The sequence below is a fragment of the Osmerus mordax genome, chromosome 14 (genome assembly GCF_038355195.1).
Source record: "Osmerus mordax isolate fOsmMor3 chromosome 14, fOsmMor3.pri, whole genome shotgun sequence".
Taxonomy (NCBI): Eukaryota; Metazoa; Chordata; class Actinopteri; order Osmeriformes; family Osmeridae; genus Osmerus; species Osmerus mordax.
This window is the reverse complement of record NC_090063.1, coordinates 4,667,701-4,693,254: the sequence shown is the minus strand read 5'-3', so window position 1 is coordinate 4,693,254 and position 25,554 is coordinate 4,667,701. Positions and strand designations below refer to the sequence as shown.

The 25,554-nt window shown below is 52.7% G+C and overlaps 1 protein-coding gene across 5 annotated transcripts in view; it reads right to left on the bottom strand.

The window, feature by feature from the left end:
- rapgef1b (Rap guanine nucleotide exchange factor (GEF) 1b) overlaps nucleotides 1–22,433 on the bottom strand; it is a 33,382-nt gene extending 10,949 nt beyond the window's left edge. For 3 of the 5 annotated variants that reach the window (XM_067249907.1, XM_067249909.1, XM_067249910.1), the window contains exons 1-10: nucleotides 22,261–22,433; nucleotides 10,037–10,182; nucleotides 9,446–9,624; nucleotides 7,634–7,790; nucleotides 7,357–7,439; nucleotides 7,018–7,170; nucleotides 5,446–5,560; nucleotides 4,365–4,551; nucleotides 3,473–3,985; nucleotides 2,649–2,851 (exon numbers count right to left, since the gene is read on the bottom strand). In XM_067249907.1, the coding sequence (XP_067106008.1) occupies nucleotides 2,649–2,851; nucleotides 3,473–3,985; nucleotides 4,365–4,551; nucleotides 5,446–5,560; nucleotides 7,018–7,170; nucleotides 7,357–7,439; nucleotides 7,634–7,790; nucleotides 9,446–9,624; nucleotides 10,037–10,182; nucleotides 22,261–22,288 (1,764 nt within the window). In that variant the 5' untranslated portion in view covers nucleotides 22,289–22,433. Of the gene's footprint in view, nucleotides 1–2,648; nucleotides 2,852–3,472; nucleotides 3,986–4,364; nucleotides 4,552–5,445; nucleotides 5,561–6,265; nucleotides 6,317–7,017; nucleotides 7,171–7,356; nucleotides 7,440–7,633; nucleotides 7,791–9,445; nucleotides 9,625–10,036; nucleotides 10,183–22,260 lie in introns of all 5 variants that reach the window. The other 2 variants (XM_067249911.1, XM_067249908.1) reach the window with 2 other exon arrangements.
- Between the last annotated feature and the right edge of the window lie 3,121 nt (nucleotides 22,434–25,554).

Genomic DNA, 25,554 nt, shown 5'->3' with positions numbered 1-25,554 from the left:
GGGAGGACGGAAAACAAAGAGAGAGAGAAAGAGAGGGGGAGAACATCGGCGTGAACGGAGGAAGAGTCTCGAGGAAGAGTGGAAGAGAGGGGGGGGGTGGAGGAGGAGGGAGGAGGAGGCGTTAAAGGAAAGAGGGAGAAAGAAAAGAGAAGGACAGGTCATCAGTCTGATCAGTACGAAGCGGACAGGAGAAGCAGAGTTAGGTTTCGGAGGCAGAGAGAGAGAGAGCGCGCTCGCTGCAATGGCGCGCGGCGTCGTAGAATGTCCAGAGGAGAAACACTGTGTGTCACACTGACCGTGAACCCACACAGACGCACACCCTGTGGCCGGTGAAAGGTCCAAGATTGTCCCAAGGCTGACGGTGACGGCACAATGGGGGAGAACGGCGAAGGAGTTGGACGTGCGGTACTGCAGTCAGGGTGGATGTGGTCATCCTGAAAGGACTCGGCCTCTCGAGTTCTCCCTTTCCGCGTCTTTCTGAACCCATCTGTCCCAGTGTCTCTCTGCATGTCTCTCTCTTTGTATCGATAGTTTGTCTCTCTCTGTATTTACAAAACGTCTCTCTCTCTCTGTATCTACAGAATGTCCGTCTGTCTCTCCTCCTCTCCCTCCCCCTCCCTCCCTCTCCCTCCCTCTCTCCCTCTCTCTCTCTCTTCCTTCCTCCCTCTCTCTCTCTCTCTCTCTCTCCCTCCCTCTGTCTCCCTCCCTCTGTCTCTCTCCCTCTGTCTCTCTCCCTCTGTCTCTCTCCCTCTCTGTTGTCTCTCTCTCGTTCTGTCTGCATATATAGTGTGTTTGGGTCTGTGTGCTTTGCAGCCCCCACACATCAGGCAAGGTGGCTCATCTCCAGCACTAAGCAACATCATAATCTCCAGCAGCACATGGTCCTCATCCTCTCCCCGTTCCCCTCCTCGTCCTCCGCAGACGCCACGCCAAATGCCCAAAGCCCCGTGTCAAGTCGGACGAGCGTGCTGGGCTGGAACACGGGCTTAGCCGCCGGGCTAACTGGCTTATAGGGCTGGGCCGCCGCCTCATCACCTCTCTAACATCAACAGCAGATTACCCACAAGCCAGCAGGGGGGGGGGGGGGGGGGGGGGGGGGGGCGGGCGAGGGGGCACGGCCAGCCGCTTCGGCGGAAGGAGATGGAAAAAAGAATTGAAATGGACAGACGAGGAGAAGGAGAACAGGGGATGAAGTTGAAACGATTCAAGCTCTCTTTCCAAAATCTCTCCCTCGCCCGGAAGCCATCCACCTCTCTCACGCTCCGTCTCCCTCTCTCTCTCTCTCTCTCTCTCTTTCCCTTCATCTCGCTGTCTCTGTTCCCCTCCTGTGCTCAGTGATCGGCACACTGGGAGTTTTCCCCCCGAATCTGGGCTAAGCCTGCCCTTCTAAATCCCTCCAGAACCACACTCAGTTGGATAATACTTGACTAACAAGCCCGGGAATTAGAACGTAGGCTCAGTAGGCTAACCCTGACCTTATTACCCAGCAGCCACCTTGGTCACCAGGCCACAATCATGTAATGCCCAGACGGGGACAGTGACAGAGGTCGAGAGTTGACTGGCGAGGCCAGATGTTGCAATTGTCCCATTGCTATGCCAATTTGTAGAATGACGTTTCAACGATGGTCCAGTCCTTTGTTCTCTGCCTATGCCAGGTTGACGTGAGGGCTAGTGGACCAATCAAACTCATCTGACATCGATCTCATCTGACCCCCCCACCCCTGTCCCCAGGATGCATTGTCAGACAGACACATTGCTCACTATTAACCTGGAGGGCAGCTCAGGGCAGAGTAGGGGCAGACTGAGGGGAGGGGGGGGATCTGATTCAGCACAGATAAAGACTTATCTGCCTTACTGACTACCAGACACACACACACATCTCAGAGGAAGCTGGAGGGAGAGGGAGAGCGAGAGACAGAGAGTGACAGAGAGAGAGAGAGAGAGAGAGAGAGAGTGACTAGGAGGATAACAAGATAACATGGCAGGGAGAATTGATGAGGATTAGAAGAGGAATGTAGTTCAGGTTCGGGCCAGGCTCCACATACCCACCCACCCACCCACCCACCCCCCCCCCACCCCCACCCCCCCCCGCCCGCCCCCTCTGTCTTCAACAGACAAATCAGAGTCACAAACATGTCTGACATCTGTCCTTTCTGGCCAATCATAGGTCAGGGAGACATAGGAGTCCTGTCCTTTGGACATCTGGTCCAGGGAGCTGGTTGGCTGCTTGGCAGTGACCCAGGCAGGCCCCTTCTTCTCTGGGGAGCCATTCTGACTGCATGCTTCTCCTGGGGGATTCAAACCCACAACCTCTGGCCTCACGACCATGACTCCTCTCCAGCATGGCAGCTTGGGAGCTGATCTTGGTTGTTCCTAAGGGGCCCTGAACGTCCTCGTTGCTCCAGGTGTTGGATATGTAATCGCTCTCCTGGCATGAAGCCCATGTTAGTAAGGGACCTGGATGAGAACTTCAGTGTGATCTTTACTAATGAACATCTTCACCTCAAGAGTGAGACGGGCGACCTGTGGCACCACAACCGGATCCGACCGGTGTAGCACCTGAAGCAGAGTGGGCGATCATCGCATCTCGTGGGGTGCTGAGGACAGGACACACACACACACACACACACACACACACACACACTCACCAGCTGTCTCTGTTTGGGCGGCAGGGCAGGAGGCGGCAGGGGCTCGTGGACAGAGTCGGTGCTGGAGAAGGAGTCGTTGAAGCCGTAGACTTCCTGGAAGCGCTTGTTGCGCTGCTCGTAGATGCTCTCGTTCTGCGGCGTCTGGTAGAACACCGAGGGCTGGGGCTCCGAGTAGTCCTCCACGAACTGCATGTACTGTAGGACTGGGACGCACACACACACACACACACAGTCAGCCTGGCAGAGCACCCCCCAGTGGCCAAATCTGCCCCCCCCTCCCTATAAAAAAAAAAATCAAATACAACCTCATTCTCCGTTATTAAAAAAGCTGTCCTACCCACATTTGAAAATAAAACTACTCCTCTTGATATACACTCACGCTCGCTAACAGGCTTTTAGGCTGACTAGCTTTGCGATAAAAAGTGATTGGGATGCCATCATCTGCATGATGATTGGTCAAACCGTGAGGTAACTCAAGGTCGGCAACACAACTAACCTAAATACAGCAGATGCCATGTGCTTTCGACTATGGCAAGGCCCGGCCTGTAAGCTATCTATAGAGATGACATCGTCAGTTTGGATTTTGAACTAAGTGCTAACTTTTTCCATCAACAATGACATTCCAGGGGTAGTTACATCATAGCATGACATCATACAGTAGCTTGGCAGGACGTGACATAGTTTGCCCTGTATGCCCTCAGAACCAAGGCCCATTGTGCAAATCCTGGAGTCTGCTTCCTGTCTCTCTCTCTACACACACACACACACACACACACACACACACACACACACACACACTCTTGTTCCTCCCTCCCTCCACTCACTTTGTTTGGCCTTCTTCTCGGGGAGGGGCGGGGGGCTGGTGGGCACGTCGCCAGTCTCGTACTGCACCACGAACACGTCGCCGTTGCTCGGCGACGGCGTGAAGAGCGGGAACGGCGGCGTGGCGAGCATCTCCTCCTCCGACAGGTTGTCGTACTGCGACGGGTAGCGCTCGTACAGGAGCCGCGAGCCGCCGTCCGGGAAGGGAGACACCTGGGCGCTGCGTCGCTTCTTCTGAGGGAGGGCGGGGGGCGCGCTCCTACGGGAGGAGAGGGGGTGGGCGCCCCCCCCGGGGACCCCCTGCGGCTGAGGACTCCAGTACTCGGAGTGCTGGGGGGGCGGGGCGCTGAAGCGGGGGTGCGAGGGGAGCTGGCCGGGGACGGGGGAGGAGGACTCGCTGTGGGACTCCGGGAGGGGGCTCAGGCACCCCCCCACAGGGGCGGGGGGCAGGTGGTCCCCCACGGAGAGGTCCTGGTGGAGGAAGTCATAGTCCGGGTCGTAGTTTTCTGTGTTGTCTGGAACAGGAGGGGGAGGAGAGAGGGGGGGAGAGAGAGAGTGTTCTGAACTTGTTTTTATATTTCTGGTTCAATAGGGCATCGTATGTCTGCGAAAAAGGAAAGTGAAAGTTCTTCAGATATCTTCTTTGTCCAGAGACAAAGTGAGTGGGTGAGTGTGTCAGTGGGCCTGTGTGTAAGTGTGCGTGTGCGAGTTTGTCAGCGAGTGAAAGGACGCACGCGTGTGTGCGACTGTCCGCCGTAACTCTACTTGGAAGGGTGTGTGTGAGTCACTGTATACAATCTATGGGAGTTTGTGAGCGTGTGCCTGATTGCGGTGCCCCGGGGGCAGTGAGTGTGCAGTGGGCAGTGTGCAGTGTGCAGTGTGCTGTGGGCCTACCCAGGGTCTCACAGCTGGTGTTGCGGGAGCACTGTCCGCTGTCCTGCTCCATGGAGGACAGCTGCTCGTCCGACTTGCTCAGCTTGCCCATGCTCCCGCAGGGGGACAGGCGGGGGGAGTCGCCCCCGTACGACTGGCTGCCCCCCGAGAAACGCCTCTGAAGATACTCCTGCTCGTAGTCCTGCTGCTACACACACACGAGAGAGAACACACACAAAGCACATAGACACCGTCCATTAAAAGCTAGGTGATGCATTCTGTGTTGACCTGCCATACTTTGCCAGTCTGTCAGGGTTGTGGTTCCTGCCACAGTGCATTGTGGGCTCATAGTCCTACCCATCTGTGTGCCATTTTACCCTACCAGACTGCGAGGGTTCATGGTAGCTGGAGTGTAGTCCTACCTATATGCTAGGGGTCATGGTAGCTGGGGTGTAGTCCTACCCATATGCTAGGGGTCATGGTAGCTGGGGTGTAGTCCTACCTATATGCTAGGGGTCATGGTAGCTGGGGTGTAGTCCTACCCATATGCTAGGGGTCATGGTAGCTGGGGTGTAGTCCTACCCATATGCTAGGGGTCATGGTAGCTGGGGTGTAGTCCTACCCATATGCTAGGGGTCATGGTAGCTGGGGTGTAGTCCTACCCATATGCTAGGGGTCATGGTAGCTGGGGTGTAGTCCTACCCATATGCTAGGGGTCATGGTAGCTGGAGTGTAGTCCTACCTATATGCTAGGGGTCATGGTAGCTGGGGTGTAGTCCTACCTATATGCTAGGGGTCATGGTAGCTGGGGTGTAGTCCTACCCATATGCTAGGGGTCATGGTAGCTGGGGTGTAGTCCTACCCATATGCTAGGGGTCATGGTAGCTGGAGTGTAGTCCTACCTATATGCTAGGGGTCATGGTAGCTGGGGTGTAGTCCTACCCATATGCTAGGGGTCATGGTAGCTGGAGTGTAGTCCTACCTATATGCTAGGGGTCATGGTAGCTGGGGTGTAGTCCTACCTATATGCTAGGGGTCGTGGTAGCTGGGGTGTAGTCCTACCTATATGCTAGGGGTCATGGTAGCTGGGGTGTAGTCCTACCTGTCGGTGCACGCTGCAGGGTAGGCTAGAGCCCCGGCTCATGGGGGCCACCACCGCCACCCGGGTGGGCGAGGGGGCAGACTGGCGCTTCTTAGGGGGCAGCGCCGGGGGAGGGCTGTGGAGGAGGGAGGGAAAGATGGGGACAGGGATGAAGGGGAGAGAGAAATGGGGGGAGGGAGGGTAGAGGGAGATAACGGGGGATGGAGGAAGGACAGAAAGAGAGGAGAGGAGAAAAGGGGGGAGAGAGACAAGACAAGAGAGACGCTTAAAATGTTAGAATTGTCATATTCCCTGGAATGTCATGGTGAGTGTGGACTAGAAGTACTTTGACCATGGAGGAGTTAATTGGGAAGCATGTTGTGTATGATCATACATATGTGCACACATATGCATTGACACGCGCACATACACACGTACACACACACGTTCGAGAGATGGATGGTAGCCTGATGATAGCAGTGAGTCTGGGCTTCTATCATCCTTGGCAACAACAGGCTTCAATCTCAAACCCAACCTCAACACACGGTCAAGTCAATATGCCAGATCACAATGAGCCATGAAGAAAAAAAAAGAGGGCCATGAAGGACACAGCAAGGAGGACTCTGATTGGTCAGTCACACACACTCATGCACTGATCAGGCTCCTGATTGGGTGGAAGTGCTTCAGTGTGCGCCGCGATGCAAAGACGCAAACTAGGGGGACTCTGTCATGCAGAGATAAAGCACTCCACCAATCAGGATGCAGTATGGGGGGTGGGGGTTATGTCATAAAGGGGGTGGGATCTCATGATGCAGAGGGGCGATCCCATTGGCTGACATACTTGTCCTTCTGGGAGGGTCTCCTCTGGGCAGCATCAGCACTCAACTGTGCTCTGTTACCGTGACGACACAGAGGGAGGAGGGAAACCAGAGAACATGATGAAGATAGAATTTGAGACAGAGTGATAGGTACAAAGAGAAAAGAGAGAGAAAGAAAGAGAGGGAGAGAGAAAACAAAGAGAAATAGAAAGGGCTGCCCACCAAACCCAAAGTACAAACACCAAGACTGATAGCTTCTCTCGGGGGAAGGATTGGAACCTGGTGACAACAAGGAAGTTCTCGCTCGCCATTCTCAAAACGGCCTTGTCAAACACCCCAGGTACACACTTCAACTGACTGCCTTATTGTTCATCAGGTGTATTTCTATGGAGTGCTTACAGCCACAGATCTATTCCTGTCTCAAAGCCTTTCAAGTGAATTTCTCAAGTCGAGAGGTGCGGCATAAGCAAAGGTTTCGCGACCGCACAACTAAATTAGCCACTTCTGCTGTGACCACAGACAAGAGGAAACCAGGGGGGGGGGGGGGCTCACTTCTGTTTCCACGGCGAACCGTAGACCGTAAAAAAAAAAGAAAAGAAGAAGAGCCGCACTCATTGAGACACGTTGAAACGGGAAGTTCGAGAAATAGCATGAGGAAGCAGGACGATCTCCCTGGCTCAGTCTGCGATCACGGGGAAAGGGAGAGTGGCCTGTTGAAACGGGACCCTGAACCAGAGATGTCTCTTTCTCCCCGCCTCCTCCCTCCTGCCCTTACCTCAGCTCCGCCATCTTGGCCCCGGGGAGGGGGGGTTTGGGCGGGGCCACGTCTTCTTCTGCCGAGTGGGCCGCCGCGCCTTTGGGCGTGGCCGGGGGCGTGGTCTTACTCAGGATCTCCTTCTCCAGCTCAGTGAGGGGCAACTCTGACGAGCTGGAGGAGAGAGAGAGAGAGAGAATGACAGAGATAGAGAGACACAGAGACAGAGAGACCGAGAGAGAGACAGACAGAGAGAGTGCGTTTAAGATTTGTTGATAAGAGATGTCCTGTGATAGTGTTGGCCTGTAAGTGTGTGTGTGTGGTGTGTGTACAGTATGTAGGGGAGGGCGTTTCCCTCACCTCTCTGGAGCAGTGGCAGGGGGCATGTTGGGGATGGTGGGTGAAGGCTGCTCCTGCTTCTCTATGGTGAGCTTCACCAGCTCCTGTCAACCACACATTCATCAACAACCTTCTCAGTCAGATCTGGAACTTCTGATTTATATGTGTGTGTGTGTGTGTGTGTGGGTGGATCCAGTTCAGGGTCCCATGGCTCAAGATCCCTCCCTCACTAACACACATGAACACGCACGCGGCGGTACACAGGTCGACGCCCTCAGACGATTTCACCGGCTCTCACCTTGACGCCATCCAGCACGGCCTTGATCACCGTGGTGACGGCGACCACGTTGTCCTTGTCCTCCAGGTCGATGCCGTCCAGCATCACCTGGTCTGACCAGCGAATAAGATTGGCCAGGCTCTGGTACACACGGTTGTGACAGGAGGACAGTGCCGAGCTGGGGGGGAGGGGGGGAGGACGTTAAGATGTTAGACTTCCTAGACTTGGAATACAAGAGTCATCACGCATTTGGAATACAGAGACATCTAGAGCCATGTTCCGCCTCCCCGGCTTCCTCTGAGGGGAAGAGGAGCTGGAGAAGGCGGCGGCGTGGGGCGCTGGGGACACAACTGGACCAGGACCAGGAGGCAGAGAGCCAGGGCTTCCCAGGGCAGAGGTGTGGTGCTGGGGAGAGAGAGAGGCTGCAGGGCTGAGGTGCTGCTGGGACCGGGCCGAGGGCTGGGAACGGGGCTGCACTAGGGCGTTGTGGTCGGGGCCAGTCCGAACACGCCGTCGCTGACTCATCCTCTCGAGCTGGAAGATCCCTCCTCCGTTTCGATCCAGGCTGATGTCTAAACCAGCCGGGGCTGAAGCTTAGGCTAGCAGAGGGGCTAGCAGTCCGATTAGCGGTTAGCATCCACTCAGAATAGCAGTTAGGCTAAGCGATTGATTAGAGATGTTAGACGGGGCCTTTGTTTGACTTCAGGTATGTCATGTATGGGGTGGGAGGGGTTGTAGCTGGGGCATGGGACACCAAGGTCACATGCTCAGCAATCCGTCAGGTCGCTCTCGCCGCCCATCCATCTTACCGTCAATCTATCCCTTTCTACTCCATCAATCGAACCGTACCTGTAATTAAATGCAAAGTCGACACAAGCCATGGGAGGCCAAGCGGGCCGCCCTTAACTCTCGCAAGACACGCAGGAGAGAGAGCGAGAGCCAGCGGAAGACGGAGAGGAGGAGGTGAGGAGGGAGCCGTTCTAACATGCCCCCTCTCGTCAGCAGGAGGGCCGCATCCTCACACATCCATTCTTCACCCAGCTTCCCCACCTCCCCACCTCCTCCTCCTCTCACACACACACACACACACACTATATACACGTTCCTGATATTAAAAAAAAACGAACAACAAAAAAAACCATGAAATTCTGTCAAACCACAACATGATGACATAAACTGAGCAGTCCTTGACTAAACTACACAGGAAGCCTGTGGGCGGTATGTGTCATGATGTCATTTCGAGAGACGATTCCACTGTGGTTTTAACTCCTCTTATTCCAAATGGTTTTTTTTCCGGTGGTCCGGGAAGAGCCCTGTGCGACTTGCTTAGGCAGGTTCCCCGACTTCCTATCCATTCTCTTAATCCTCCGTGCTCTGAGGAACTCATTCGATTCTCAACAGGAGCCCAAGTGTTGAAACAACAACTTCCTCTTGTCAGGACCTGGTTTTTAGCCTCAGGTAATACTAGGAGGTATCATCACATTGGGAGGCCCCTATCCTATATCCCCCCCAACCTACACCCCCCTCCCCTATGAAAACAACCCCCCCCCTCCCTCCCCGCAGAGCTCCACAAGGGTACCATAAACATTGTAACTCAACCCACCTGTGCGGTAAGTCTATTCCCCCAGGACCAGGTCATATGGGATTCCCTAGACCCACCTGTGCATGTTCTTGACTAGACAAGGCCAGGACCGAGGCCCAGATCAAGCACAGGGCAGCTTTAAACCAAAGGGACATCCAAACGGGGAATGTAGAAAGTTCCGCAGAGGTTCAACCTCAAGGATCTGAGGCGCTACTAGATCGTACGGGACTGGCACCCAGCTTTAGACCCACCTCTGCTGGATCCGGGCCTCTGCTTGGACCAGAGGCAAGATGGCCTCCAGAACCTTGCTGGCCGATCCAGGCAGCATCTCCAGAACCTTCTTCTCCACCACCATCTTGTCCACAATGGTCTTGAAGTAGCGCAGGGCGCTCACCACCTCCTTCTCCTGCTCCTCCAGACGACTCACCTTCTGCACACGCGCACACACACACACACACACAGGTCAGAATACCAGACACAAGCTGTAAGATGCTTTTGCAACAAGCCTGACATAAGTGCTCTCTGGAATCTGAACTCGTCTGGAATGGAGCCATGCAGGGCTCTCTCTATCAATGAATTGGGTCTGAAATGGAGCCACACGTGGCGCTCTCCGAACCCCTCGCGGCCTGCAGAGAGGGTGTTTCTATAGACTTTTTACTTTGTTTGTCTTCTACTGGACAAACCACAGGAAACACACAAACAGATGCAAACACACACACACACACAGATACAGAAAACTAAATGTAAAAATAGATCAACAGGACTAAGTGGGAGAGTGCTCCCCCCCCCCCCCCCTGCCCACACACACACACACACACACACACAAACACACACACACGCACCTTGTTGACAGGTTTCTCAGTGCTCTTGACGGCCGGTTCGGGCTGAAGCTGCTTGCCCTTCTTGGACGGCGTCCTCTTGATCTTCGGGGAGTGAAACTTGTCCATCAGCTTCATGGTGAAGGAGGAGAGGTGGGAGCGCTGGGAGTCTGCAGACGACAGGAGAGGGGGACCATGAGAGAGAGATAGAGACCAACGTAGACACACAGAGACGATGGCGTTTTGTGACTGCTAAGCTGCAGTTCAAGGGCAGGGTGTGTGTGTGTGTGTGTGTCCAGCAGTGCGGCCGGCAGGCTGCTATCAGCGTCTGTACAGGCTTGAGTAGCACAGAGCTCCTATTGGTTATCACATTGTCCATTCACTTCCTCTGGTGGCACACATACAAATACATCAACACACACACACACCCATTGACTCACACCCCAGGTACACACACACACACCCATAGACACACACACACACCCAGGGACACATACACACCCAGGGACACATACCCACACAGTCCTCTGAGAGCAGGCTGGTTAGAGGAGATGGATATCACTTTTTACTGCTTAATTAGGAGCAGTTTCATAATAGCAGTCATTTAACTGTGTCCTCCAACTGGTGATGGAAAGAGGAGAGAGAACAGCCCCCTGGTGATTGTCTCTCACGCAGACAGTCTCTCCTTCTGTCTCTCAGTCTCTCCCTTTCTCGCCTCACACATTCTCTCTCTCTCTCTCCAACTCTCTCTCTCACTCACACACACACACACACACACACTCTCTCAGACACACACTCTCTGTTCCTTTCTCCCATACTCCCTACCTTTGTTTCACCCAGTATACCACTCCGTTTCTCTCCTCCCTCCCTTGTTCTCTCCTTCCCTACACCTGGAGCACGGCCAAAGAAGAAAAAGCCTGTCTTTCCTGCAGACTTTATCAGAGACCGTCTGTCTAGCTCCTGTAATCTCCCTGTGTACGTGTGTGTGTGTGTGTGTGTGTGGGGGGGGGGGGGTGCGTACTGACTAAGCTGTGGTGGCATTCTACCAGCCTCAGTGACACACCAGAGGACTGTCCCAAAGCCACAGCTGATCCAGTCCCAACCTGTCTGCCTGCGGTGACCTCTGACCTCCAAAACCTGCCCCCACCAATCAGAATGCTTCTCTGGTCGGGGTGCTTCCCTCATCCTCTGTGGCTTCAGGAGAACAGAAGAGGGGAAGTCCCCTCCCCCCCCTCCTGTGGAAGTGTGAGGGAGGCAGGAAACGACATCAGGTGGGGGGGGGGGGGGGGGGGGGGGCGGGACAGAGAGGGAGAGAGAAGGAGAAAGAAATAGAGGGACAGAGGCAAAGAGAGAGAAAGAAATAGAGAATAGAGCGCGAGACAGAGAGCGAGAGAAGGGGGAGAGAGAGAGAGAGGAGGGTGGAACCCCATTTCCTGTGTCACCGTCCACTGACCACCCACCACCAACTCCCTGTCTGACCAGCTTCGCAGTCCCTCTCCAGCTGCTGCAGTCGCCCTGGGTTACCGGGAGTGTGGGGGGGCGGGGGGGAATGGTGATGTCACCATGTGTCTGGAACAAGGGGTGGGGAGGATGATGTCAGACCGAGGGGAGGACGGCGTACACAAGCAGAGAGCCAGTCAAGCCTCTTCTCTGAGCAAGCTCGCTCTCCATCTCTCTCCCTCATCCCTCTTCCCTTTCAGCCTCTGTCTGGTCTCTCTCTGGTCCTCCTCTCTCTCTCTCTCTCTCCCCTCCCTGGTCTCCCTCCACTCTCTCTTTGTTTAGAACAGAAACCCGCCAGTCAGACAGAAGTAGGCTGACCCAGATAAAGAGATGCAGGCCAGTCCGGCCCTGGTGGAGTCAAGCCGCCCTGGACCTCCATTCCGTCACACCCAACTCCCTCTGGACACACACACACACACACACACACTTGCATGGACACACCAAACACACACCAGACACTTGGCAAAGTTTGGACACAATATGTTTTAGGTGCAGGTTAGAGGCTAGATGCAGGACAGCTGCCCCAACCTTGCCCTCTCCTCACAAGAGGGGCAGGGGGGGGGGGGGGCAGGTGATACACAAAGTGTGTGTGGGAGGAGGGGGGGGGGGCACTCACAGCTGTCACCCACTGAACCACAGAGGTAGGTATAATATAAGCTGCAGCAGAAGTGTGTGTGCGCGCGTGTGTGTGTGTTGTGTGCGTGGGCGCGCCGACTTGTTGAGGCCGCTAAAAAGATGACATGGGGTGTCAGAGAGGTCTTGGTGCCAGCTGTTAAATACAGAACATGGGAGTTCAGAGAGAGCGGGAGAGGGAGGATGGGGGGGGGGGGGGGGAGCGAGAGTGGTGAAGGAAGAGAATAGAGAGAGAGTGCAGATACAAGCTGGGGTCTGGAGTGGAGGGGGGGGGGGGAGCGTTGGATGAGACAGAATCAAGCGCTCAACAAAGCAGGACTCCCCGTTTCCTCCAAGTCCACGTTAACAGAAATGAGGCGTGGAGAACGGGCAGACAAGCTCAACGGAAGCTCGCAATTACTGTTGACGACTCAAATGAGAGGCTGGGGGCTACGTGTGTGTGTGTGTGCGCGTGGTGACATGCATATTACATAGACCCAGATCCCATGAAAACTCTCAGATAAGGATCCCATTAAAAGAGGCTCACTAAGCACTGCTTAGTAGTAAGCGTAGTAAGCAGCTAGAGTCCTGCTAAATGGCTAATCCTTTCTGACACACGCACACACACACACACCTGCATGCAAACATTACTTACACACACCAGAAACAAATGCACCACACACACACCTTGCTGAGCATGCACACCACACACAATATGAAGACAACTTCGGCTGGTCTACTGCATGGATATTCCAAGTTCCAAACATGCTAGCGCAGCTACAGCAGTGACAACAGCAACAGCAGTGACGACAGCTCCAGCCGTGACGACAGCTCCAGCCGTGACGACAGCTCCAGCCGTGACGACAGCTCCAGCCGTGACGACAGCTCCAGCCAATCCTATTGGTTGATGAAGACAGAGGTGTGACCCCCCCCTGGTTTTTCCTGCTCTCACTGAGCCCGCTCAGAAACAATGAGCCACAGGAAGTCCCACAGGGGCGGGACAGGAAGTCAAATTGTGTTCAAGGGAGTCCGCACCCTTGGAGCCCCTTTCCCGAACTCGCTGACTGCGCCACTCATCCCTCTCCCCAGGGACAACGACCCAGTGTTCCCCTGGCGCCTCAGAACTACAACCCCCATGATGCACCTTGATCTTCCCACTCGGAGACCACAGGGAACTCAGCGTCCTCCCCTCATGGCATGCTAGGATCAGAGTGGGTGCGACACATGTAACATGCGCACACACACACAGTAGTAGTCTTTTGTGTAATGGATCAGGGGTATCGATTATCTGTGTTCTTTTCCATGCTCCGTTAGCCATGCCACAGCGCCTGCAGCTACACATCCCCAGCACACATCGATGTTTCCTGCCTGCGCACACGCAGTCACACACGTGCAGCCACACACACACACACACACACACGACATGCTTGCCCCAGACCCCTGACAGGGGGAACGGAATTGTAACTCATTGACCTAGGAGTGCGCATACATATGCAAACTGTGCATGTGCGTGCGTGTGTGACGGAGCCAGATTCGGAGTTCTCTGTCAGAACAACCACAGCTCTCTCAAGGGTTGTTCACCATGGATCCTGTGAGTCAGAGATCACACCTTCAGACACACACACACGTCTCACACTACCTTATATGTCTCACTCCTGTAACACTAGCGGGAGAGTGCCACGCATCTGGCACTGACAACGGCTAATCAGATGCAAAACAGGAAATTAGAACCTGGGGTCTGCGGCTGAGAGGGCTCCCACATTCACGTCTCCAGGAGCAACACGCACCTGCGCCCCCGCCCTCTCCTCCCTCTCCTCCCTCCCCATCCCTCTCTCGCTTTCCCAATTCGGGAATCGTCCCTCTCCCGTCCCCCTCTCCTCACTCGACAGGGCCTCCGTCTTGCCCGCCCGCCCTCCCTTTCCCCCGGCCACGCACTCTCGTTCTCTCCTGTGTGTGTGTGATAATTGATGGACGATCCGTCCACAATGCCACTCCATATCAGAAAGGCTGCTTCCATGACAGGACCCTCGCCTCAGTGGATGTAATGTTCGTGCTACACGCATTCATCTGGTCAATAGAAGCCCTCCACCACGCATTGGACCCTGGTGCTGAAATCCAGGTCGAGGTCTCCGTGTGTGGAAATGTGTGTGCGTGTGTTAATGAGAGCGCTTGGCGGGATAGCATGTGGTTGACGGGGGTTAGGAGATGCCCATGGGCCAGGTCATTCAATCATGGATGCAGAGCGCTCAAACACACATACACACCCTGCACTATTCATGGAGTAGGCAGGGCAGCTGAAAGAATAGGATGCCGCAGGGCCTGGTTGGTACAACAATGATGCCACCACACACACACACACACACACACACACACAACAGAACTGGGCTGGAGCCCTGCTGCCATCAATGGCCTGTGAGCTCTGGTGGATGACTTTTAGTTGCGAGGCTGCCTGTGAGTCACACACACACTCATTCACCATTTGTCTGTCTCTCACACACACACATCTCTCTCAGTCAAACACACACACACACACAATGCGTCAACATGGCCCAGGGCTCTGGTATTTCACACACAGCTGAGCTGAGTAAAGCCACAAATGGGCTGCTGTCCGTGTCACTGTGTTGTTGGTTAAGATGTGGCACAGTGTTGCGCAATGGTTTCTGCCGCTGAAGGAATGAGCGTGCGTGTGCCAGTCCATGTCCCACATGATGTGATCCTCCTGACGGCCCCAGTGCCGTCAAGCCAGCCGCCCCTCCTGCTCCTTCCCTCCTGACGTCAAGAGGTCAGTCACCCTATTTCCTGTACACTCCCCCCACCCGCCCTTACACACACATATATATATACACACCACACACACACACACACACACACACACACACACACACACACACAGATAGCCTGAGCCACTCCCTCTACCTTTGCCAACTCCCAAGTCCAACAGCTATAAGACACTGACTCACCTACACCAGGCTAGCCGGGCGGTCTCTCTCACACACACACACACACACACACACACACACACACACACACACACACACACTCACAAAGCTGCAGTCCTTTGAGTGACCTTGTGTGGCCAGTTCCTGTCTCTTGGTGCACTGTTCAGCATTCCAGTATGGGTGTCAGCCCTGTGCTTTTGCAGTGAGACTGGTAGAGACAGAAGGTCAGCTCAGGGAAACACTACTAACCAGGCCAGGCCGGGCCGGGCTGCCATCTTGAGAGCCTTGATACCGGGGGGACGGCAAAGCCCGTTTCCTCCCTGTGTGCTCCCTCCAACTGCACGAGTGCAGGACAAGATCAGGACGAGCACAGGCATCCTGCATTTTGCATCAGTTATTTGCCGCTTCCGATGAATCCGACTGTTTGTTTTTTGGGTTTGTTTTTGACTGCGTCTTTAATGTGGAGCAGTCCAGAGCAGAGTCAGGGCCAGGGCAGCACATGCGTGCTACAAGATTGATGATGTGGATCGACGTCTGAAGAAAGACACTTTTGTTGAGTTGTAAACACACACACACACACACACACACACACACACACACAGCGAGAGCAGTTGTAAAGCTCTTCAGATAGAGTGATCCTAGGAGCACAAATAGCCTCTGAAGCAGAAATCACTTAAAGACAGCTTGACTGGGAGGGAAGACTGGGAGGCAGAGAGAGGCAGAGAGGCAGGGAGGCAGAGAGGGGCAGGGAGGCAGAGAGAGGCAGGGAAGCTTAACTGGAAGCCCTCTCAGAGCACAAGGGCCTTCAGCACTGTGAAGAGACTGACACTACTGTCTCCATACAAACGGCTTTGTCTATTCACACCCTGCCTGTCAGGAACCACAGGCCCACACGCACATCTGGATGGTGGGAGTCAGCGGGGAGCTCTCCCCACAGATGAGAGGCTCGAGACGGGCAGGAGTCCCAGGCGAGACCCAGGCTTCATGTGGGGCCTTCAGAGGCAGAGCCAGGCTTGGTTGTCCAGGGGGGGGGAAGTGGGTCACGCTCTTGCAGGCGTACTCGAGCAGAAAGACCACGCTCTGCCCGCGGGGCCAAGGATGCTCCACACTGGCTGATCGCATGCATACAGAGTGTGTGTTTGCCAAAGTATGTTTTGGAGTGAGATTGTGTCCCCCACTGTGTACAGGTATACCAGACAGGGTGGCTAAATGTGTGTGTGTGTGTGTGTGTGTGTGTGTTTAGGTGTGTGTGTTTAGGTGTGTGTGTTTAGGTGTGTGTGTGCAAGAGGCTCCTTTCTGTCTGTCTGGGTTTGTAAGTCAGCTAGCTTTTGTTTGTCCCAGTGTGCCTGTCTGTAGAGGATATTTCTAGAATAGGAAACACACACGCACACGCAGGCCTGACATGCCTTAACACGGAACTCTTCTCTAGAGTTCCACATTCCATCAGGCTGTCAGCCCACCACACGCCCCGTTACATTCTCCTTCCCTACCCCCTCCTTCTTTTATCCTCCTTTATCCCCTCTTCTCTCTCCCCCCCGAATCCCTTCCTCTCCCTCCCCCCCCCCCCTTTGCTCTCCCCTCTCCACTGTCTCCTTTCATCGCTCCCTCCCTCTTCGCTCATCTCCTTTCTCCTCCTCTTCCCTCAGTGAGAGACTATTTCTGCTCTCTCTGCTGAGGCTACAGAAATATTATACTCAGATCAACACTCACTCACACACACACACACACACTAACTCAGCCAAGGCCAATGTATGTTTCACTGTGGATCAAATGCAGCCCGTTTGTTGCTGTGTTTGGCAGGGCACTGCTGGTGTGTGTGTGTGTTTAACGCTACACTGCAGCATCATGGCTCAGCTGTGTCTAAACTCAGTCCTAGCTGGCTACAGTAGCTGGTCGTTAGATGTCCAACCAGTCTGAATATGTCTGGTATGTGTACACACATGCACACACACACACACACACACACACACAGGCGCGCACACTCCTTAATTAGCCCTCCCATCACAGCTGAGGTGTTGGAGCTGGTTATGGCACTTCTTCCTGTCTCACAATAACACACACTATCTTTACCGCCTGCTGGGTTAAACGCACACTCATTAGGCCCCACACACCGCGGCCGTGTATTCTCAAAACAAGGCATTACGGCACCCAGCACAGTGTAATTACTCCATGATGGACTCAACCACCTCAATTACAGAGTTTCTCCCTGTGCTTGCAGCACTCTCCCGACTATCTCAGCCCGCAGACCTGCCTAATAAACACGGCTAGCTCTAACGAGCGGCTCGGTAATGTGCAGGTGACAGGATTCGGCCCGGCTGCTACTGTATGGATCGCGTCGACTATAGGGGAGAGGAGGAGAGGAGCTTGTGGCCTCGCTGTCTGTGTGTGTCTGACTGGCTGTCAATGGGTCCACCCTAGGGTTCGGCAGAGCAAATGAGCACCTTCACAAAAGCCACATGACACAGAGAGCCCAGGGAGGAATGTCCCCTGGGGGACCTTCTGCCAGCTCTTCTGTTTTTCTGAACATAAAAGCTAAAAACAGGAATACTGTGTGCAGAAGAAGAAAGAAGAGGAGACTGGAAGGGGGAGGGGGGTGGTGAGGGGGGTGGTGGTGGTGGTGGGGGGGGGGGGCTCAGTCCCGAAATAGAGGAACAACAATTCAAATCAAAACCAATTCCCTTTAACACAATGGCGAAGAGTCTAGACAGACCTGTCATTCATCACACAACCGGTCATTTCCAAGCAGCGCGGTAGCTAATGTAGCGAGCGTCTGTCTGACTTGAAGCAAACCAGTTTCAGAGCATTCAAACACCCCCTCAAGGGGGTCGGATCGCCAGGCGGTTTTTACGCCGTTTACCTGCTCCGTCCTCCGGGTCTTCGGGTAGAGAGGAGGCCAGGTCCTCGCAGGACGGCTGGCTCCTCCAGCTTACGTTGCCCATTCAGCTGGAACGAGAGCCTGGATCATGCCCCGGAAAAGCTGCTCAACACTGGGAACCGGTACAGGCGAGTGGGCTGGAGATCCAGGAAATCAGTGGAGAAATGCAGTAGGCAACCAGAAGTCCAGAAGAGAATAATCCAGATGGCCACTCCAGGACCGGTAGCTCCCTGGCGCGGACACTTCCCTGGCAGGTTAGGGATCCAGCATACAAGCTGCCTGAACGTGAAGACTGCCGGCTAGCTTCCGAACCGGGTCAACAAAGTGAGGTACCCCAAAAAAGTCCGATATCTACTCGCATCCAAACGTCATCCAGCTCATCCAACCGGGAACCGCAAACTTGTGGACGGCAGACCCTAGCAGTCTACCAGTCTCTCAATGACGATACGTGGGACACTAAGCTAATGCCTGTCTGTTCACTTCCCAAGAGGACTTAACGAGTCATTCTTACCCAACGGTCTATCTCTGTACAGTTAGTCAATCTCATGATGACACCCCCTCCCCCCCATCACCCTGGTTGACTCACACCACAGAAACAGTAGAAGAAGACGCCCTGAAATAGCCCTTCTAGATGAGCTGGATCCGAGGCTGACAGTGGCCTAATCACGAGAGCCCAGGAAAATGATCCATCAGAGAGGAAGGTGTCAAGTTCAAGCGAGGGAGGGGGGGGGGGGGGCGGCTTGGTGGAGCACTCCGGCTCGTCACGGGCGATGGTGGTGGAGCTGGTCCGGATCTTCTGCGCACGTTGAAGGCCACGATTGATTGTTGAGGTCGTGGGCGCTTCGATCAGCTAGGACACCGGTCCCGGGGTGACCTGGACCATGACACCCTCAGGCGATGTGGAAAAACCCACGTGGCTTCACGAGAGAACCACAACAGGGAGGCACGAGGGCCAAAGATCCGTAACGCCTTGGTTTCGGCCAAGTACCTGCCTTCCTGACTGGTCCGGTGCGAGTTTCTTCACGAAAACGAAGAGCGTGGCCGCACGGCGGCTGGGAAAGCTCTTGGGCAGTTGAGCAGGTCTACTTGCCGGCCGAAAGATTGTCGATCCAATTCCGGTATATCTTGCTCTCATCCATCCATCCAGTCTTCCCGTCCTTCTCCCAGATATGAGGCACATATGGGACTCGGTTCCCACCAGGGCACTGGAGTTACGTCTCTGCCTCTCCCCTCTCTCTCTCTCTCTCTCTCTCTCTCTCTCTCTCTCTCTCGCTATGTCTCTCTCTCTACCTCTCTCTAGCTCTCTCCCTCTCAAACCTAATTACAGCACACACAGGCCTATATAGCGAGGGCAAGCCTCTCATTGCAGAACGGATAGCTAAAATACTCACAGCCATCAAACCACAAAATTGCAACACAAGCCGAGGCCCTTAAGACTCTCCGCTTTGAGAAGCACTCAGACTGGAGCACGCTGTGAGCCTGAAGCCTCTGGCCAAGTCAACCACTCCGGCACAGCGTGGACGGCGATAGGGGCTTCGGGTCGCAGTCAGGCTACACGTAGCCTGGAGGCCTGAGCGGTCATACCGCCACTACAGCAATAACAACAATTTTCACGTTGCCTTACGTAGCTTGAGTTACCTGGTAACCTAGTAACCGTCTGTGACACATGGACGGATGGACTGATGCGCACACACGCACGGCTGGGGAGAGAGAGACCACAACGAGGAAGTGATGGATCAGTTCCGCTCGATTGCCTCCAGTCCGGTCATAGAGAAGTCACTGAGCTAATAATATAACAGATAGTCAGTCTGACATACCAGCAGCTCTTAACACTCACTCGCAAATACACACGCATGTACACTATCAAACAGGGAAGAGATGGCAAACTCATGCACGGCGACAAAGCCATGAATGAAGCAAGCAACCAAAGGCTTCTGATAGACTAGCTACAGTAGGCCGCATGGTTCCAAATCGAGTCCGTTACACTGCATGCAGCCATGACAACGAAAGCTCGCCTGTAAAAAATGTTTTGTTCCGGGTGGGAAGTTTCGTTCGAGACAACATGGGACATTGTAGGAGTACATGCCTACTCTCTCAGATGGGTCACAAACAACTTTCTGTCTTTTGATATTCTCTATTATACAAGTTCAGGCAGTGACTGGGAGTAATGCAAACTGTCCCCCCCCTTCATACAGCAGCCCTTCACCCACAGCAGCCCCCCCTCCTGTTGGTTTCATTCAGAGAGCCAAGACTTAACACACCCATGGATATGTCAAATACTTTGACGAGACACACACACACACACACACACATTCTTCTTCCTCCCAGTTCATTTTCTCACTGTGGAAGGAAAAGGTTAGGATGTGAGATTGGCTTCCTGCTGTTGTTAGTTCTTGGGCGACACCAGAGGCACAGCATTTGTTACTGTTGGAGCATTCCCAGTTACAGAGTTAGTGTGTGTGTGTGTGTCCTCTGGCCGCCCTCTGAAGTGGCATCCTACTGCCTGACACAGACAAGGGCAGACCGCCTGAGCAACTTTTAAACAGGTGACAGAACCCCCCCCCCCCTCCCTTTTGCCACCCCCCAGAGACTAACCAGACAGTGACTGCAGAACACTGTGTCCATGGCGATAAGGAAGCATGCAGCCCTTTGACATCACAGCCAACTGGCCATGATGATGAGTTTGTCTTGTAGTCAGAAGGATAGCGACACACCCATGTGCGCACACACACACAACCCTCCCATGGTTTTAGTTTGCTCTGGCTAAGCAACAAGAGTGTATTACGGACTGTGAGTTAAAAAACTGGGCTGACAACACAACAACTAGCACCCCACCCCACACACAATGCCTTTGTTTAGCTGTCGATTAAACCTCCGCTGTGCTTGTCTGTCTGCCTCAGTAGAATCATAAAACTAGACCTCTTTCATTCTTGTCTGAGGCTCATCCTGCTTCGGCCTGGTCACCATGGAGCTGAGACCTTTTCCAGCTGACAGCTGCCCGGCCAGATAGTCCGCCCTTGGGGCACATATCTGGAATCGATGGGCACATGAGGACCAGAGAGGAGCACAAGCAACTCACTAACAGGTGACCCAGTAAATGCAACCAGGCAGGCCACACACCACCCTCCCAAAGGGATAGCGGGGGAGGGGGGTTGACACACAAACACACCCTCACTTTCCTTTTCTATCAAACACCCACCCTGCCTTTCTCATTGACACACTGGCAATCTGAAACGTGTGTCTGCTTTTAACTGGCAAGATACTGTCTTGGTGAAAAACACCAACAATACTGCTTTACGAAAGGAGTATGTCACCGCATAGACTCGGGAAGGAGGCGAGGAGACAGCTGGTGGGGTCGGGTGGGATGCTAGACTGGCCGACGATATCGTTTCTGTTCAAATACAGACTGTGAACACCCCTCGTTTCCTTTTCATTCGAACTAGACAAGGGTGGCTTGTAGCACTGGAGTGACACTTTCATGTTGTCCCCACGTCGCATGCATTGCAAATTATGGCACAATGACTATACAACTTAATGTCATAGCAAATATGCCACGTGCACAATGGAAAACTGTGTTTTTTACGGTCACCGACGGGGCGTGATGCACACTACCTAACCGAAGTCTAGTCTGTGGACTGTCTGCCAGCATTGCAAGTCAACAGGGTTCATTTACAAAGCAAAGCTGAATCAGACAGAGAGAAATAATACGAATACTCGGCGGTGCATATCTAACCGGTGAGATCAGTTCTGCTTGCCAGCTGTGAGGATGTGCCCTACTATTCCCTGATTTAATATTAGACTGGGAGATGGTGTGACCACGGGTTGTCCGATTAAATGGCTATACAGCTAGCAAGCTACAACAAGCCAGTTGAACAGAACAGTACTGTAGCAAACCGCGCTATCGTTCATCATGGTATTCATTTCAACTAAATAACCCCGACAACAACAGCTGGTCCTAGCCAAAACATTTTTCAAGTTACAGTCCTAAGGATATAAAAAATACAATGTTTACAAAAACAACGATAGTAGGCTTGACGATAAACGTAAACGTTAGCTTGCTTGCTATTTCCCATTATTGGACTGCTGCTTAGCAGCTGGAATTTAGAAGCAGCATGCTAACGACATTAGCTATCCCAGAAACACTATTTAATCGAATAAGCGAAACCAAGCTGGCAGTCAACTAAGAAAGGCTCCGGTAATATATGTGTAGACCACCAGAACGTAGTGAGAGACCCCCGTTAGGCCTACCCATCCCCAATGTGTAAGAGTACACACAGCCCGTTATGCGCGCAGCGGTACGGAGGCTAGCGGACCGTGCTTACCTTGCTTGCTCTCTATTTTCCCCGACATTTCGTAGCCAGCAGTGATTTCACTCGCAGATCAACAATAAACGTTAGACAACAACCAACGCGTCTCGCCGTGTCGCCTCCGATTATTCCCGCATTCTCGGTTCACACGTGTGTCCGTGAGATGAATATGGTAGTGGTACGGCGATAGATTTATGAGCCGCACACATTGGCGTGACTCGATGTAGAGCTGTCGCGGTCCGTCTTCCAAGCAATTTTCACTAGGCACAGTACGGACTACGGAGCACTGTCTGGAGTCCAGACCAGACCCTATGTGTCCTCATCGTGAACAAGAGCGATCCCTTGTGTCTGGAATTAAGATTGTCAGTCTGTCAACAAGATGAGGCAGAAGGTTTAAATCCATTTGTTCAATACGTTGTTAATCATAAACTTCATGCTGTGCTAATGTTGAGATTTATGTTTTTTGTATCATAGATAGCTTTATAACATATACCATTAGCCAATGCAACATACTCACAAACCCACTGGGACAATATTTGGCTTTCAGTCTATATAAATGGTACGATTCTCTACTTCTTATAATATACCTACTAATAGGAAATGATATAATGATACCACCACCAATAGGCTACAGTAACAATAGATGTATGTACTTTCTGAATGTGTTGTCACGGTCTCTTTCTTGGCAAATGTTGCACCTCACAGCCCCCTGTTGGACAGTTTACAAAGCCTACGTTTTTACTTTGGACGGCCCAGACAGACCACATTGCTTTGGTCCACAGTCAATCGGTTTGGAGATGACAAAACCATCCAAACGAAACACTGCTTTCGGTAACGTTTCGAAATACGAAGATTGTATATGAGGAATGGCTTGCCTGTTATGAATAATGGATGTGACTGGCCGGGAGATCTGCATTCCCTGAGTGATCTGGGTCAGCTTTTCCATGCTTCAGTCATGAGGGCAGAGAGCTCGAGCATGCTGCATGGGCCCTATCTACATTCATGGAGAGCACGACATCTTCCCTCTGAGATCTTCCAATGCCTCTTTTCAGTAATAATGTACCCTCAATCCGTTTTTTTTCTTAACAATGAGCATTTAGCTAGCCTATATGTTGTGTAATTGTATTATTGTCTCTCGCAGTGGAGGAATTTGACGTTCGTATAAATAATCACCTACACAAAAACACACCCACTCATCACACAATAAGAGCAAATACGGTAATAGGGTGTGTATACAAATGAATGAGAGAGATAGATCGTGTATGTGCATCATTATTTCTTTTATTTGTGTGTCTGTGTGTTTGTATATCTGTGTTTGTACCTGTGGGAGTGTGTATACTGTATTTGTGTGCCAGTGAGTGTGTTTGTAAGTGTGGAATGTGTTTCTGGAGGCTATGGTGAAATCATAGAGGGGAAAAAACACAACCAGGAACAAAGAGTTCTTCTGCTTCGTCAGGCCTGTCAGGGCAGGTGAAGACACCATGACAGCCTTTTAGCTGTCTAGGTACCCCTCCAGGGCTCTCAAGTCTCACGCATTCGCCGTAAGACTCACGCATTTCAACCATTCCTCACGCTTTCACGCAACACCTTGTATTTGTCACGCATTTTAACCATTTCTCACGCCGAGAAATAAGGGCTAACTTGTCCCGCTATGTACAATTAATGCACGAGGCGCAGGTTTACGGAGATGATAGTTGTCTCGAGTTATACAGAGGAAACATCCAAACAGAAAACATCACCAGCAACTCAACACGACACTATTTTGAAGTGAGAAAGGAAAACACACATTGTACTCATAGTGTTGGAAAACGTGGCCTGCAACTGCACATGACAGTTTTTTGTTTTTTTATGCAATTTGGTAGTAGTAATGCACTGTACTGAATGTGGTTCTGTCTTGCTTTTAAGGTAACCCAACTGTAGGCTGACACCTAGTGGCTGAATATACACGTCAGAGCCAGTGACAACAAAACATCGACAATCCTGCAAATGGACCATCCACAGGGTGGCGCTGAAGAGCTATGGAAGACCTTGAATCGCGTAAAGCACCACCGTGCACCGAGTGAGAATGAGCTCACTACTTTTGCAAATAACCCCAATCAAAGCAATATGAAAGGAAATATATCGTGAACTTATGAGCTTCAAAATCGGGAAGGTTGTGAACATTTAGCTCTGCTAGTTAACCAACCGCATAAAGCATTGGAGAGAGTAGGTGCCAAAGAAAACCAGATATCCACTGGATTTGTAGCTGGGGAGTGGGGAGAGATTTTTAAGTGCAAAGAGAGAGAGAGACATGTCAGAGAAGAATGAGAGAAGAGAGAGAGGGAGACAGTGTCAGTAGAGGACAGGAGAGGGGAAGAGAGATGGGTGTCAAGGGACGAGAGAAAGGGAGAGAGAGCTAAAGGGTGGGTGTTTGATCTTGGCAGTGGTGGGCGTGCAACGGGGCAAGCTCAAACACAGTTTAGGCTTCGGTTAACCTTGGCTAGCGATGAGGACACTCCGTGCACCTCCCTTCTGTCGGGGGCCGAGCGAGAAAAGGATCAGAGGGGCTTAAACAACTGAATACATTTACGAGGGGAGAGACGAGGAAAAAACACCTCAACAACAAATTGACTCCTCTGTCTTTGCCACTTCAGTGAGGACACACCGGCAACTGTGTTTTCAAGAGCGTTTTCCAAGGCGGAATTAAGACTGAGGGTGCGAGTGTGTGAATGGTTGTGTGTGTGTGTGTGTGTGTGTGTGGTGTGACCTCAGCCTGTAAAGTCAGGAAGTTGGATGGGGGACCATGGCGGTCAAACTGGACATAATGCCTAGGTCACAACCCACTCAATACTGCATGGGAGCAGAGTATTCTGTCACTGCCACTCACACACATACACACATGAACGCGCACCAACAACGTCAGGTCTGGAGAACCAGCCGAGGAGAGTGTTCTGGAAACTCATACATACTATCTGATGAACACGCATATGCACATACACTTGTACGGTCTCTCACAGTCAAAGGCTCGCTGAATCAACCGTCTATATAGCTATACACACAGTCAAAGACACCTAAAGGTTAAGAGAATCTTTCACACTACCTATCTCACACACATAAAGGACTGTACTGTCTGTATGCATGTGGACACATGCACACACACACACATCCACACACACACACCACACACACACAGGTCCTAACACAGGAATTATTTATGTGCTGAGCCAGGCATTGTTGTAGTGCTCTTTGGAGCGCTAAAGGGTGCGGCCGGTTCTGTTGAGAGCACAGCTGTCTTCTCACCTCTCCGTCTACTCTCTCTCTCTCTCTCTC